Source organism: Melanerpes formicivorus, unplaced genomic scaffold, assembly GCF_026170545.1.
Source record: "Melanerpes formicivorus ecotype bairdi unplaced genomic scaffold, bMelFor1.0.p_v2 SCAF_91, whole genome shotgun sequence".
Lineage (NCBI taxonomy): Eukaryota > Metazoa > Chordata > Aves > Piciformes > Picidae > Melanerpes > Melanerpes formicivorus.
The window spans coordinates 758692-775393 of NW_027142443.1; the positions used below are offsets into that span (position 1 = coordinate 758692).

General features: G+C 53.4%; 1 protein-coding gene across 3 annotated transcripts in view; it reads right to left on the bottom strand.

The window, feature by feature from the left end:
- LOC137455129 (protocadherin alpha-C2-like) overlaps positions 1-16702 on the bottom strand; it is a 191212-nt gene that overhangs the window by 159579 nt on the left and 14931 nt on the right. The window contains exon 1 of one of the 3 annotated variants that reach the window (XM_068165686.1): positions 11323-15599. The exons of 1 other annotated variant lie outside the window; for it this stretch is intronic. In XM_068165686.1, the coding sequence (XP_068021787.1) occupies positions 11323-13812 (2490 nt within the window). In that variant the 5' untranslated portion in view covers positions 13813-15599. Of the gene's footprint in view, positions 1-2851; positions 8557-11322; positions 15600-16702 lie in introns of those variants that run through there. One more of the 3 variants, XM_068165685.1, reaches the window with a different exon arrangement.

The following is a 16702-nucleotide window of genomic DNA, read 5'->3' on the forward strand; positions in this document are numbered from 1 at the left end:
TGCATTTACTACCCTCCAGTCTAGTTAGCCAGGACTTCAGGTCAACAATAGAAAGCATCATTGCAAGTCTGCCAACTTCTTCAGCACCTTTGGGAGTAACTCATCTGGCCCCTGTTCCAGTGGACTCTTTTTGATGAGGAATAAATTAGTTACACATACCACAGGTGCTGATAGGTACAGCTTTATTTAATATGAAGGCAGATGAGGCTGCACCAAAGCACTCCAAGGCACAAACCCCAACAGCAAGGCACAACCCCATGAGTTACCCATGAAACCCCAAAGCAGAGCCTGATCCCCAGTAAAGCGCAGATTGGTGTTGCATTTGCCATCCTGCAGTCCATTGGGACCTCCTCAGGCAGCCAGGACTTCAGGTCAATAATATAAAGCAGCTTGGTGAGCACCTCTACCAACTCCCTCAGCACCCTTGGGTGTAGCCCATCCAGCCCCATAGACTGGTGTGTGTCTAAGCGGCACAGCAGATCACTGACCACTGCCTCATTCATTGTGATGACCTCATTCTGATTCTCCTCCCTACCTCCTAGCTCATGAATAGCTGTCCAGGGAACAGACAGTTCCAGTGCAAAAGACTGAGGCAAAGCAGGCACTGAGTACTTCAGCCTTTTCCTCATCCTTAGTCACTATGTTCCTCTCTGCATTCAAAAAAGGATGGAGATTTTCCCCCAGTCCTCCTTTTGTTGTCAATGAATTTATAGAAACATTTTTTATTATCCTTAATGGCTGTAGCTAGGTTGAGCTCTAGCTGTGCTTTGGCTCTCCTAATTTTCTCCCTGTACAGCTTCACTACGTCTTTATAGTTCTCATGACAGACATGTTCCCTCTTCCAAAGGCCAAAGACTCCCCTTTTGTTCTTGAGGTCCCTACTCAACCAGGCCAGATTCTTTTTCAGCACATGAGGACAGACTGCCCCTGTGCCTTTAAGACTTTCCTCTTGAAGTGTGTGCAGCCTTCTTGGACTCCTATATCCTGCAGGGTGGCCTCCCAAGGGACTTTGTTAATCAGTCTCCTGGACAGGCCAAAGTTTGCCCTCCAGAAGTCCAAGGTGGCAGTTTCACTAACCCCTCTCCTTCTTTCACCAAGAATAGAGAACTCAATCATTTTGTGATCGTTGTGCTGTAGAACACCTCCAACCTTTGCTTCCCTCTTCAGAAGAAGCAGGTCCAGCAGGGCACCTTCCCTGCTTGGCTCCCTCACCAGTTGTGTCAGGAAGTTATCTTCCACACAATTCAGGAACCTCTGGGACTGTTCTCTCTCTTTCTGCTGTATTGTATTCCCAGCAGGCATCTGGGAAGTTGGAGACCCCCCATGAGAACAAAGGGGAGTGATTGTGAAACCTCTCTCAACTGCTTATACAAAATTTCATCTATCCCTTCATCCTGGTTGGGTGGTCTATAACAGATCCCCACCACAATATCACTCTTGCTGGCTTTACTCCTGAGTCTTACCTATAGGAACTTACCCAGAAGGATGTGGGGGTCCTAGTGGATAGAAGGATGACCTTGAGCCAAAAATGTGCCCTAGTGGCCAAGAAGACCATTGGTATCCCAGGGTGTATTAGAAGGGGAGTGGTTAGTAGGTCAGAGAGGTTCTCTTCCCCCTCTACTCTGCCCTGTTGAGGCTGCATTTTAGTGGCCCTTCTCTGGCCCCTCTCCAGCAGGTTCATCTCCTTCTTGTGTTGGGGGCTCCAGAGCTGGATGTAGTACTCCAGGTGGGGTCTGACAAGTGCAGAATAGAGGGGAAGAATCAGCTCCCTTGACTTGTTCATCACACATCTTTTGATTCAGCTTTTGATGCTTTTGGGAATGCCAGAGCATACTGCTAGCTTATGTCAAACACCTCATCAACCAACATCCCCAGATCCTTTTCTGCAGGGCTGCTCTCATTCCACTTGTCTCTCAGTTTGTATTTGTGCTCGGGACTGCCCCAACCCAGCTGTAGGACCTTGCACTTTGCCTTGTTGAATTTCATGAGGTTGGCAGGGGCCACCTCCCCAGACTGTCATAATCCCTCTGGATGGCATTCCTTCCCTTCCAGCCTGTTAACAACACCACACAGATTGGTGTCATCGGCAGACTTGCTGAAGGTACCTTGGACCCACTGCCCATGTCACCAGCAAAGAGGTTAAACAGCACCAGTGCCGGTACCGATCCCTGAGGGACTCCACTCACCAAATGCCCAGGACAGGACCTACTCAGTACCACTGTCACATTCACTCCCAGGAGACGCTAAAGTTTCCTGTACCACATCAAGCCTCAATCTCACTGCTGCAGACCCTTCCGCACAGCAATAAGCAATAATAATAAGCAGCTAAACAGTGGTGAGTGGCATATTACCACCATAGTCTGGCACTCCTTCAGCAAGCTCGGGTGAAAAAGCCACACCTCAGCAAGAAACACCTTCTCAAAAGTTGTCGGCAATGATTTCTTTATAAGGGAGAACAATTTACACCCATCACGGAAAACGGATACATCTCTCACAAAGAGACAAAGGTGGCCGGCAGTGACTTCATTTTAAAGGAGAACAGTTCACCCCCACCAGAGCAAACCACAGCTGTGAACCGTAAACACTGAGGGCTGCCACAATGGGTTTACCTCCCATTTGTATATCAAGGCAAGAGCTGAGTAGGTAAATTAAGGCGGAGCGAGCAGAGACAAAGGTGTCATCGAGATCATTAAGCACCCACGAAGGACGACCCAGGTCCTACGCGCTGATCCGGGCTCCCAGTATCGCACGGCCGAGGGTCCCCAAGGAGGACGAGAAAAGGGATTTTCAGGCTCGGGGAAAAACAAGGAAGGAGAATGGATAGAGAGATGAGAAATGGAGAACCACTAACCGTATCCAGCAGAGCAGAAGGCTCCGGCTGCGAGGTATCCTTGGCCGCGGGGACCGCAGGCGGAGGCGGCAAATTGGGGCTGAAAACCATCAGGTCGCTCTTGCCCGCGCCCTCCGCCACGCACAGGCTCCGGCTCTGCCGCTGCGAGTACGACCAGCTGCCCACTTCGCTGGCGCACACCAGCGTCGCCGGAGCGGCACCCGACAGCACCGCCGCCCGCGGCGCACAGCGCGCCGCCCCGTACAGCACCAGCGCCAGCACCAACACGCTCGACACGGCGCAGATCGCCACCACCAGCCACACGTTAGCTGACGCCGAAGCTGCACCCGCTGACAAGCCGCCCTCCGCCACCGACAGCACACCCGGCCCCGACGAAGACGACGACCCCGCGCCCGACAGCGCCGCCTCGCCGCCCTCCACCAGCGACACGCTCAGCGTCGCAGTAGCCGAGCGCGACGGCTCGCCGTGGTCCCGCACCACGATCACCAGCCTCTGACGCGGGCCGTCCGCCTCCTCCAGCGCCCGCGCCGTGCTCACCTCGCCGCTGTACAGCCCTACACGGAACGGGCCCTTCCCACGCGGCTCCCACACCTCGTACCGCAGCCACGCGTTGTAGCCCGAGTCCGCGTCCACCGCACGGATCTTCGCCACCACCTGCCCTGCCGGTGCGCCCCACGCCGCCCACGCCCACAGCGTCTCCGACTCCGACCCCAACGCCGCCTCTACCGACGACCTGACAACACCACCCGTAACCGGATCCAGTACTGGAACCAGGCCCGAACCGCCGCCCGCAGGCGGCAGCAGCACCGGCGCGTTGTCGTTCTCGTCCACCACGAACACCTGCACCGTGGCGTTGCCAATCAGCGGCGGCTCCCCCGCGTCCACCGCTCGCACCTCGAACTGCAGCACCTGCAGCTCCTCGTAGTCCAAAGGCTGCACCGCCCACAACAGACCGCTCTCCGCGTCCACCGACACGTAGCTCGACGCAGGATGCCACCCGACGCCTGACGACGTGGCCCCGGCGCCGCCTTCCCACAACGAGTAGCTCACTCGACCGTTCTCCGCCTCGTCCGGGTCTCGCGCCCACAGCCGCGCCAGCTCCGCCCCCGCCGCGTTGTTCTCCCGCGCCAGCACCGTGTACACGGCCTGCGAGAACGACGGCGCGTTGTCGTTCACGTCAGACACCGGCACACGCACACCGCGACTCGCACGCAGCGACGGCTGCCCTCCATCCTCCGCACGCACCTCCACCTCGTACGCAGACACCCGCTCCCGGTCCAGCGCCTCCCGCAGCACCAGCGAGTACGACCCCGCGAACCTCGACTCCAGACCGAACGGCGACGACGGCCACACCCAGCACCGCACTCGACCGTTCGCCCCCGAGTCCCGGTCCGACACGCTCAGCAGCGCCACCACCGTCCCCACCGACGCGTCCTCCGGCACCGGCACCGACAGGGACGTCACCCACACCTCGGGCGCGTTGTCGTTCACGTCCTGCACCACTAGCTCCACGCTGCAGTGGCCTGACAGTGGGGGCCACCCTCTGTCTCTCGCCTCTATTCGGAAATCAAACACAGTGACTTCTTCGAAGTCCAGGGCTCCTGTCAGTCGGATCTCTCCCGTGTGCGCATTGATGCTGACAATGTCTTTTCCACTTGGCGGAACGAAATTCGTAGCCGTGTAAGTCACCTCACTGTTGCTTCCCAAGTCCGGATCCGTGGCATTTACCCTTACCACCAGCGTCCCGTCTGTAGCATTTTCCAACAGCTGCGCTTTATACACCGACTGACTGAACTGCGGGGCGTTGTCGTTGGCGTCCAGCACTGTGATCACCAGCTCCATTGTGCCCGTCAGAGACGGACGGCCCTCGTCACTCGCTGTCAGCACCAACCGGTGCACAGGCACCGTCTCCCTGTCCAAAGGTTTTGTTAGAACAAGATCGGGTACTGTGTTTCGCTCATTCGATTTCTGTAAATCCAGTCGGAAATGCTCACTCGGGCTGAGTGTGTAGGAGAGCTGAGAGTTCGCGCCGATATCTGCATCCGACGCGCCCTCCAGCGGGAAACGGGAACCCGGCAGCGACAGTTCTGCGATGCTGATGTTTTTCCGTGCGGCGGGGAAGAGCGGGGCGTTGTCGTTAATGTCGGTCACCTCCAGCTCCACAGGGAAGACGCGCAGCGGCCGCTCCAGCAGCACCTCCAGGCGCAGCGAGCACGGAGCGCTCTTCCCGCACAGCTCCTCCCGGTCCAGCCGCGAGCTCACCACCAGCGCCCCGCTCGCCCCGCTCACCTCCACGCTCGCCCGCCGGCCCTGCCACACCACTCGCAGCCTCCGCGCCTCCGCATCGCCTGCCTCCAGACCCAGGTCCTGCCACAGCCGCCCCACCACCGTCCCGACCTTGGCTTCCTCCGGCACCGAGTACCGCACCTGCCCCGACACCAGCGCCCAGGCCCGCACCAGCACCACCAGACGCACCGCGGGACCCCAACGCGCGTCCATCGCCGCTCACGGTCTGCGCTCGGCTCCGCAGGGCTCTCCGCCGCCTCCCCCAAGCACCGATTCTGCTGTGTGCCGGGCCCCGCTCCGCGGCGCCTCCCCCCTCTCCCCGTTCTCCCAGCCGCGCTCTCCGCCGCACCGGGGCGGAGCCGCCGAGCAGCTCCAAATCTGTTTCTGAGCCTGCAGCGCCACCGTGTGCTGTTCCGCCGTCTCTCACGCTGACCGACACCGAGAGCCCTGCCGGACCAGCTCGACTCATCTTCTCTCACTGACCTTCCTGTCCTCCGGCTCTTTAGTTGTGTTTTTTTGGTTTTTCTCTCAATTTTTTTTCGTTACTTGCTGTTATCCTTACTGTATTCATTCCTTCTTTCTTACTCTGTTCATTTTCTTGTTTTCTTTTCCGTTACTGCGTTGCCTTTGCTCACAAATATTCTTTCTTTTCCTTCTATTTCTCTTTTCTTTCCTATCTTTTTCATAATTTATTCAATCCTGTTTCTTTCTTATTTTTCTGATTGCCCTTTCTTCTTCTTCTTCTCCTCCTCCTTTTCATGTTCCTTCTGCATTGTATTCTCCCTTCGTCGTTCCCTACTGTCGACAGCCCATTTCTCTTTCCACCTTTCCATCTTCTTTACCCTCGCTCTAAGCTCCCTCCATTCACCTCTATCATTGGGGTTGCTCAGTCAAAGCCGGCGCCATCAGCGCTAATCAAGGGACGTCGGAGCGCGGTTCTGAAGGCGTAACTGTTAGGGACCTACTCCGTTCACAGAGTAGAGGTGACGTTGCTTCCTGATGGTCATCTCCTTTATCTTCTCTTCTTCCTCTCTTTCCTTTCTCCCTGCCTTGCTTTTCACTTCCATAGACTTCCTTTCTTTTTCCTTTCCCTCTTTATTTCCTTCTGCTATTTTTTCCCCATTTCTCTCCTATCTTTATCTCCCCTTCTCTTCTGTAGCCATACTTGGTTATTCTGTCCTTGTTTTCCTTGACAAATTATTTCGCAGAAATACACACCCTGCTCAAAAGGACAGGCATTTTTTCCCTTCTCTCCTTTTTCTTTCTTGCTCTGCTGTGCACTATCTTTGCCTCCCCTTCTCTTGTTTCATCTTTCTACCTTCTCTTCGTTTTCCCCTTTACCAAAATTTTATCAAAGAAGTTACAACCTGCTCACCATGAAGAATGGAAATGCCTTTTGTCAGAGCTTTCATTCATATTTCTTACCACCTTCCAACCCTCTGGACCCGGAAAAACCTACCTGCTTTCCTAACAGTCCATGCACCTCCAAACCCCCTCCTTTCAGGATGAACACCACACCCTTCAGCCTCCAGTCCTCTCAAGGACTCAGCTAACACCAGAGCAAGGTAATCATATGGCTCATGCTACGTAGGAACAAAATCCACAACCCTCTAAAACACAAGAACAACCCCCATATCCATAACAGAACAGGCTCCAAACAATGCAGGCAAGCCTATCATTCAGGAACTCAAACCCATCAGCCCAGCAGAACGACCCTCCAGGAAGGCTGAAAAACCACAGGGCAACCACAGCTCCTGAGCACTGTCCATGTCCCTTGATGATGAGCTCTTCGTTCAGTCTCATTTTCCACCTGAAAGTTAACTTCTTGCTTGCTTTCAGGCAAAAATGCTCTGCCAGAACAACAGAAGGAACCTCCATACAAAGGGGCTCTTGTTTCCATGGAACCTCTCTTGCTCAACAGCATAATTCACTTGTTATAGATCCCCAAAAGAAACCCCACAATGACCACACACAACATTTTCACTGGAAAAAAAAAAACCCACACCTCTTCTCAGTACCAAATATATCTGCTCCAAGAACTTCATTGTGTCCCTCCTCCATCTGTCCTTGCTGCCACCTGCTCACACTCTGCCTGGAAGCTACAGGTAAGGACAGAGAGCAGGGCGGTGCTGCTTTGCTGCTCCACACCTACAAGCATTCCAATCCAGACAACATTCAGTTGATCTGAAGATATCACAAGTCAAGAGGAACAGAAGTACAGCTGTCTCAAATTCATCCTCTTCATTCATGGACTTACCTTTAGCATCACTGGTGACACCTTCAGAAAAAGGTATGTTTCCAGGAATTTCTTTTAGGGCACATTGTCCCTTATCGGAAATTTTGGGCTATGATGGACATGGGGAAAAAAAAAAAAAAAACTTAATCATGTTCTCCAAAAGTGATGGAAACTCTGGGCAGTGTGCAGAGCTCCTATATGCACTTCAAACACGAGGGAAGCAGAAGAGAGACCTGAAAGCTAGCAACATTCTTTCAAGATCAGCCACAGCTGAGGAGAGAGGAAAAACCTTCCCACGTACTGGTGGAACTGCCCCCAAATCTGCCATGTGGCAGCTCTAAAACTTCCACTGTCTCAGTCTCATCAAGACTTACCAACACATGGCTGATAGGAAAGAAAGAAATGAAAGGGGAAGGGCAGAAGCCCAAAGGATCCTATTCCACTTTGCTGAAATGAGGGCAACATCTTGAATACAGAGAGCACTTCTTCCCTTGACAACCAAGACTAAGATCTGAGACATGACTGAGGAGACAGTGAGAAGGCTGGTAGAATTATCTAAATTTGGAAAAGTTTGTTTGACCATCATTTCAGGTCTAAATAAATAAAGGCATGTCTGGCAGATACCTTCAAAAGCAGTAACACCACAAAGAACAACAGGCTGGGAGGATATGCAGAACTTCTGGAAATCCTGAGAGGATGTTGGGACAGATGCCCTGTGTGTGCACCAGGCTGCTTCTCAAAATTTTCTGCAGGCATCCTCTCTTCTGCACCACAGGAAATGGCATCTCCACAGCTAAGCAGATGTTCCACAGTTCTTCCCCAATGACACAGAACATCTTCGACCCAGCATCTCCATTTCCCTGAGGCAATACTCTTCCTCACTCAAAAGTCACCCTCCCTATGACACGTGCCCAGGCCCTACTCAGTGCCACAAACTCAGAGGTTGCTCCACACCCGCAACATGCCTCACTCTAAACCCCACTCTGAGCATGACCCAGGCCTTTGCACATCCTCATCTCCCTCACAATCAGGACAAAGAACCGAGGGAAGCAAAACCACACAGCCTCAGGCAGGGTCTTCCTAGGTGTCTGAACCTCACAATGAATGTTTTGTGCTTTTTTAGCCATTGCAGGTGGAAGCACCACAGAGCTGCATGACGCAGCTCTTCAGTATTTTGTGATTAGAGCTGTGACAGTTCTGATCCCAGTCCACACATGAAGACCACGCCAAATGCTGAAGCAGAAGTCCTCTCACAGTATCAACGGGGTGGGAGAATTTGTACCAGAGAAAACCAGAGCTGGGCTGCTATGCAGGGTTGGGTACATGCACACATCAAGAAGAGCCATGTGTGACTCCAGGACACATCAAGTCTACCCAGATCACCTGTGAAAGAGTAGAAGCAGGGGACATCGAGAGCCCCAAATCAACACCCACTTCATCAATGTCCTTACAAATCCTTCCCGAGGCAGAGCAAGGAATCATGATTGCAGCATCAGTGGCTCTGGAAGCTACAATGGATGTCCACCACTACGCAAAGACACCAACAGAGGCACTACTGTCCCACACCACCTTGCCCGAAACAAGGGTTTCATCAGACAGCATTCATCAGTCTGCACCTCACCACCCATAACCAGCACATTTCTTACATCTGGCAGACAGCAGCCAAAGGGACTGTCTCTGGTGGGACAACTTCATAACCTCAAAAGATATTGTGGGCATTTCAACACCACATAACTATTTCAAGATCTAGAGCACTTTCAATTTCAGACACCTTGGACCCTGGGAAAGGATCATGGACAGGAAAACAATGTTTCCATCGAGCCTCATGCCTTCCTTGATGCAACATCCATCTCCAGGCCAGGATGTGTGTTCTCAAGACAAGCCCATGGTCTTCCCAAGGACTTCCAGGTCTTTCAGATAAATCTTCCTACTGCTCAAATTCACCCTTCTTATCAAGAAATGGCCAAACCCTATTCAGAGCCACTTCCACATTTCCCTCCATGATATGTCACAGATGCCTTTCACACCTCAAGCCTCAGCCCAGCCTTTGCAGACCCTTCCCATCAATGACAGCACCAATAAAGCTACACAGGTGGTCTGCATATGAATTGTGTCCAGCAAGGTCTCCGCAGCTGATCCATCACATTTTTTCAATGCTTCTGCTGTTTCAGATGGAAATGTGACAGACTTGGGAACAATGTCAATGTCAGGACAGATCTAAAGGGCAATAGCTTTACTTTCACACCATGAGAGAATGAATCAAAGATTGATGAGTGCCCTACTGCAAAGGAAGATTTCTGTAAGCACGTGGTTGCTGATCCAAGTATCAGAAGAACACCAAGTATCAGAAGAAGACCTGCATTATGTCACACCACTTGTCTGCCAACAACGGATCAAAACCTTAGGATGGTATTAAGAGGAAAATAAAAAGAAGATTCCAGCATCCAATACCTACCTTGTATAAAAGTCTTCTGTCTGAACACTTCGTTCTACCAACTACAATTAGTTGGAGTTTTCCATAGGAAGCCACAGCTGTTACCAGCTCAGTCCCCAGTCAGCAACAGTAATAACATTGCACCGAATAGTGCCTGATGGATTGTCACAACCTCAGCTTGGAAATCTCTCACTCCCTTAGCACAGATCGGCTGGAAATGCCACACACAAGCAGACAGGATGGTCCACAAAGCTGATGGCGTGGCACCTTTCACTGAAGTCAGCAGTGATGTCATTCAACAGGAAAACAACTGACACCCACCAGAGCAAACCTCAGATGAGGAAAAGAACTGCTGAGTGCAGCAATACATTTATTTCCCTCCACTCCCATGAAAGCAAGAGCCCAGGAGGTCTGGCAAGGAGGGAAGGCAGAGGCAAAGGTCCTATCAACATACTTAAGCACCCCCAAGCACCCAGCGCCCACAGACAAGCCCTCCCGCTGCTCGAGGTCATTCTTCCCACCAGGAAATGATCACATCCTGTTCAGTGCCACAGACACGTTCACATCCAAGAAATGCCACAGTTTCCTTGACCACCTCAAGGCTCATTCCAGCTTTTATGAACCCTTCCATCAGTAAGAGCCCAATTTAAAAAACTGTTCAGAAGAATCTTTCCTCTTTATATAGACGGTGTTAGGACAGCTCTGAATATTAATGGCACTTATTTGATGCCGTGAGAAACCAATCCAGAGGTCTGTGTGTGAGGCATTATTTTGACAGTGTAGGAGAATGTGGGGGCTCGTTTTATTTTGTTTTGCTTTCCCGGAGTAGGTGTCTTTGATTTTGTTTGTTATTTATAATACCAATAGCATCACTGTATCTTTGTGCATGGCTGTTGATTGAAATATTGTAAGAACAGTAAAACAGGTCAGCTTATGCCACACCACTCAAAAACACAGGGCAAAACGGGGAGAATAGAAAAAAATCACTAATTCCTGTTCCTAAAAGCGACCTTGGATCACCCATCAGTAAACATCAGCATCGAAGGCATACTACAGGACAACTCCCACCCACAGACGAAAAATTCTGCTGCAAATGGTAACTCTAATAGATGTTTAAAGATCTGTATTTCCCACTCGCGGCAAGAGCCAAGGAGTTCCATTAAGGAGGAGAAAACAGTGGCAAAGGTCCGATCAAGGAACCACTGACCGCAGACGCCCACGGGCTCAGCCCGGCTCTCAGCGGTGAGAAGGGCGACAGCGGGGAAAGGACATGCAAGAACAGAAGGAAAAAAGATGAAAGAAACAAAGCTGACCGGCAAGGACGTCGTTCTACACGAGAAAAATTCACATCCACCAGAGCAAGCCTCAGATGTGAACCGTAACCGCTGAGGGCTATCACAATGCGTTTACCTCGCATTCACACATCAAAGAAAGAGCTGAGTAGGTAAATTAAGGCGGAGCGAGCACAGACAAAGGTGACATCGCTGAAGAGACAAGAAAGGGAGAACGACTGACCGTGTCCAGCAGAGCGGAAGGCTCCTGCTGAGAGGTGTCCTTGGCAGCGGGGACGGCAGGCGGAGGCGGCAAGTTGGGGCTGAAAACCATCAGGTCGCTCTTGCCCGCGCCCTCCGCCACGCACAGGCTCCGGCTCTGCCGCTGCGAGTACGACCAGCTGCCCACTTCGCTGGCGCACACCAGCGTCGCCGGAGCGGCACCCGACAGCACCGCCGCCCGCGGCGCACAGCGCGCCGCCCCGTACAGCACCAGCGCCAGCACCAACACGCTCGACACCGCGCAGATCGCCACAACCAGCCACACGTTGGCTGACGAAGAAGCCGCGCCCGCCGGCAAGCCGCCCTCCGCCACCGACAGCACACCCGGCCCCGATGAAGATGACGACCCCGCGCCCGACAGCGCCGCCTCGCCGCCCTCCACCAGTGACACGCTCAGCGTCGCCGTGGCAGAGCGCGAAGGCTCACCGTGGTCCCGCACCACGATCACCAGCCTCTGACGCGGGCCGTCCGCCTCCTCCAGCGCCCGCGCCGTGCTCACCTCGCCGCTGTACAGACCCACGCGGAACGGGCCCTTCCCACGCGGCTCCAACACCTCGTACCGCAGCCACGCGTTGTAGCCCGAGTCCGCATCCACCGCACGGATCTTCGACACCACCTGCCCTGCCGGCGCGCCCCACGCCGCCCACGCCCACAGCGTCTCTGACTCCGACCCCAAGGCTGCCTCTACCGACGACCCGGCAACACCACCCGCAAAAGGAACCAGCGCCGGACCGCCGCCCGAGGGTGGCAGCAGCATCGGCGCGTTGTCATTCTCGTCCACCACGAACAGCTGCACCGTGGCGTTTCCGAACAGCGGTGGCTCCCCCGCGTCCACCGCTCGCACCTCGAACTGCAGCACCTGCAGCTCCTCGTAGTCCAACGGCTGCACCGCCCACAACCGACCGCTCTCCGCGTCCACCGACACGTAGCTCGACGCCGGACGCCACCCGACGCCTGATTCCGACGTGGCCCCGGCACCGCCTTCCCACACCGAATAGCTCACGCGACCATTCTCCGCCTCGTCCGGGTCTCGCGCCAACAGCCGCGCCAGCTCCGCCCCCGCCGCATTGTTCTCCCGCGCCAGCACCGTGTACACGGCCTGCGAGAACGACGGCGCGTTGTCGTTCACGTCAGACACCGGCACACGCACTCCGCGACTCGCACGCAGCGATGGCTGCCCTCCATCCTCCGCACGCACCTCCACCTCGTACACAGACACCCGCTCCCGGTCCAGCGCCTCCCGCAGCACCAGCGAGTACGACCCCGCGAACCTCGACTCCAGACCGAACGGCGACGACGGCCACACCCAGCACCGCACTCGACCGTTCGCCCCCGAGTCCCGGTCCGACACGCTCAGCAGCGCCACCACCGTCCCCACCGACGCGTCCTCCGGCACCGGCACCGACAGGGACGTCACCCACACCTCGGGCGCATTGTCGTTCACGTCGAGCACCTCCAACAACAGCTTGCAGTGGCCTGACAGTGAGGGCCACCCTTTGTCTCTCGCCTCTATTCTGAAGTCAAATACACTGACTTCTTCGAAGTCCAGGGCTCCTGTCAGTCGGATCTCTCCCGTGTGCGCATTGACGCTGATAATGTCTTTTCCACTTGGTGGGATGAAATTGGTCGCCCTGTAGGTGACGTCACTATTACTACTCTCGTCCGAATCCGTGGCGTTCACTCGCACCACCAGCGTCCCCTCTGCAGCGTTCTCCGGCAGCTGCACTTTATACACCGACTGGCTGAACTGCGGGGCGTTGTCATTGGCATCCAGCACTGTGATCACCAGCTCCATTGTGCCCGTTAGAGACGGACGGCCCTCGTCACTCGCTGTCAGCACCAGCTGGTGCACAGGCACCGTCTCCCGGTCCAACGGCCTTCTGAGGACGAGATCGGGTACGGTATTTCCTTCATTCAGTTTTTCTAAATCCAAAGCGAAATGCTCGCTGGGGCTGAGTGCGTAAGAGAGCTGAGCGTTCGTGCCGATATCTGCATCCGAGGCTCCCTCCAGCGGGAAACGGGAACCGGGTGGGGAATTCTCCGGTAAACTGATGTTTTTCCGTGCGGCGGGGAAGAGCGGGGCGTTGTCGTTAATGTCGGTCACCTCCAGCTCCACAGGGAAGACGCGCAGCGGCCGCTCCAGCAGCACCTCCAGGCGCAGCGAGCACGGAGCGCTCTTCCCGCACAGCTCCTCACGGTCCAGCCGTGAGCTCACCACCAGCGCCCCGCTCGCCCCGCTCACCTCCACGCTCGCCCGCCGGCCCTGCCACACCACTCGCAGCCGCCGGTCCTCCGCATCGCCCGCCTCCAGACCCATCTCCTGCCACAGCCGCCCCACCACCGTCCCGATCTTGGCTTCCTCCGGCACCGAGTACCGCACCTGCCCCGACACCAGCGCCCACATCTGCACCAGCACCACCAGACACACCGCGGGACCCCAACTCGCGTCCATCGCCGTTCACGGTCCCCGCCGCGGTTCCGCAAGGCTCTCCGCTGGCTTCCGCACACCCCGGCTCTCCTGCTGCTAGCTTGGCCCAGCTCCGCTTCCTCCCCCCGCTCCCAGCCCTTCTCTGCGCCGCACCGGGGCGGAGCCGCCGATTCGCCTTGCTGCCGTTTCTGAGCCTGCAGCGCCACCGTGTGCTGCTCCACTTCCCCTTCTGTGCCTTCCACATTTAATTTTGCTTACTCCCTGCTGGCTTCCACCGATTCCTTCCTTTTCTGTTTCATTACTTTTTCTTCCTTTCTCTTCTCTGCTTCTTAGGTTTCTTTTCCTGATTCCGTGTTTTTTTCCATCTCTGCTACCTTCTCTTTCCTCTTTCTCTTTTTTTCTTTCGTCTGTTCCTTTCCTCTTCATTCTTGCTTTGCCGTTCCCTCGTCTTCACACCCCTCTCCCAAATTCTTGCATTCTTCTCTCTGATTTACCCGAGCTTGCACCTCCCTAGGCCCCCTTTCGGCGCCACTACAGAGACCATCAATAGGGGAGCCATGAGCGCTAAATACGGGGCAGCAGCACCCGGGCTCCTGTCTCTAACTGAGGCAGAGACTGTTTAGGGACCAAATGCGTTCAGGGAGCGGAGGAAACGTTGCTGCACTCTGGTTGACATCTTCCCTCCGTTATTACTTCCTTGCTTCATTGCCTGTTTCCTTCTTTCTTTTTCCTCTCTATTTTTCCCTTGATGCCCTCCTATCTGTGTGCACGCTGGTAAAGTCGCTTATCCTTTCTTTAACTTCTTTCTCTCTGTTCCTTCCTTTGTACTTCCTTGCTTTTGTTTCTCTCCATTGCTCTCTTATTCCTTCTCTTTTCTTCCCTGTTCTGCCCTCCTCCTCTTCTTCCCTTTACCAATTTGATTTCGAATTATTTCTCTGTGCTTATATCACGCCCACCAGGCAGCAAGAGCTCTTTCCTCTTCCTCTCCACTTTATATCAGGCTTCAAATAACATCCCAGCGTACCATAGATGTCTATGTCCTTGCCTCCATTGATAATGGAGGGGTACCGTGTGCATCCTGGTAATCTCCTCTATCATCTCTTCCATCCTTCCTTTCTCTTTCTTTTTGCTCCATTAATATGATCCACACATCACACAGACAAAACAAAAGCCACAAAGGAAATACTGCAACATTTTTGCCGAGAGCATTCCCTTTGACACCCAACCCATCCACTCCTAGAAACACGCTGGGGATCCTCCTAAATTCATGCTGCCTGATGCCTGCTCACAGTGTACCTGGAAGTAGCATGAAAGGGACAGGAAGAGGCAGTGGTGTTTTGCTGTTCTAAACCTACAGGCATTGCAATCCAAGAAACAATTGGTCAATCCAATATGACCAAAAAGGAACAAAAGCATGTCTGTCTCTCAAATACAACTTCTACTGGTATCAGTGACTTACCTGTAGCATCGCTGGGAGCTTCTTCAGAAAAAGAAACATTTTTCAGTACAAGGGAACTGGTTTCATGGGATATTTCCCCTGAACATTATCAGAAATTCCTAGGGAACCTGAATGTTTTGCAAAACCCTGGAAATTCCAAGACACTGCAGAGTACTCCTCTAAGCACTTCTACCACAGGGAAAGCAGAAAGGACACTTAAACGAGGGAACCTGAAAGGACATTCTCTCAACAACAACCTCAGCATGGGAGACAGGAAAAGCCACCCCCCACGCTGATGGTCAAACCTTTGCAACCAGACAGAGGTCACAACTCTGCCAGCTGCATCTCCTCCAGTTAATACTGACAAGGGGAGAAAAGAGAAACCCAAAGTGTGAAAGAACTAAAGGAACTCATACCACTGAATTGTACCACAAAGCCAGCATCTTGCAGATGGAGCACTTCTTCCCCTTGCCTCGCAAGGGGAGCAGACAGATGAGAGAGGAGAGATTTAGAGAGGGCACACAGAGTAACCTAAACTTCAAAAGCCTCCTATTTGATCACCAAGAGAATGCATTCAAGAGCAAAAATTTAAAGGAATTTGTGGCAGATGTCTTCACATCATACAGGAACTCCATGCACAGGGGATCCCAAGCAAGTAGCTCTGTGCATCAAGCTTCTTCTCAAGGGTTTCTACTGGTATCCTCTATGCCAAGGCCTGGAAAATGAAGTCTCCCAATACCACAGACTGTATTCCACCCAGTATCTTCATTTCTCTCAGGCAACTCTCTTGCCCATTCAAAGCCACCCTTCCAGTGTCCAGGCGATACTCCATGCCACTAGATGCATTGCTGCCACAATACCCAGACACTGCTCCACCACAAGCACATGTCCCAGCTCTCAACTCCACTCTGAACATGACCCAGGCCTTTAAACTTCCTTATCTTCCCTTGTTATCAGCAAAGCTGCTCACTGTCTGGCAAATTCTTCTCAGCTGTACAAATTTTCACTCTAAAAATGTTAGGCTTTTTCAACTATTTGAGCTGAAAACTACAGAGTTCTGAAAGGATCTGAGATCAGAGCTGTGGCAACTCTGATCCCAGTGCACATTGATTTTATTCCCCAGGAGAACACTGAAGCACGAGAACACTCAGTAGATCTACTGGGTGGGAGGGTTTTTTTGATACAGAGCATTAGAGCTGTGCTGCTCTGTAGGGTTTGGTCTGTGCATGCACCCACTGAATGAGCCATGTCTGATAGGGCACTACAGTACTGGTACCAAGGCCAATATGTGAAGTGAACAAGTAGGGGAAGTCAGGAGCACAAGCAGGGCAAGCACAAAAATTTCACCCATCTCCTCATGTGCCCTTAACACTCCCATTAGATGAGGACCAATGAACCATCATGGACACATCAATGGTTGTGGAAGCTACCATCAATGCCCACCACTACACAAGGACAGTAGCAGGAAACACTACC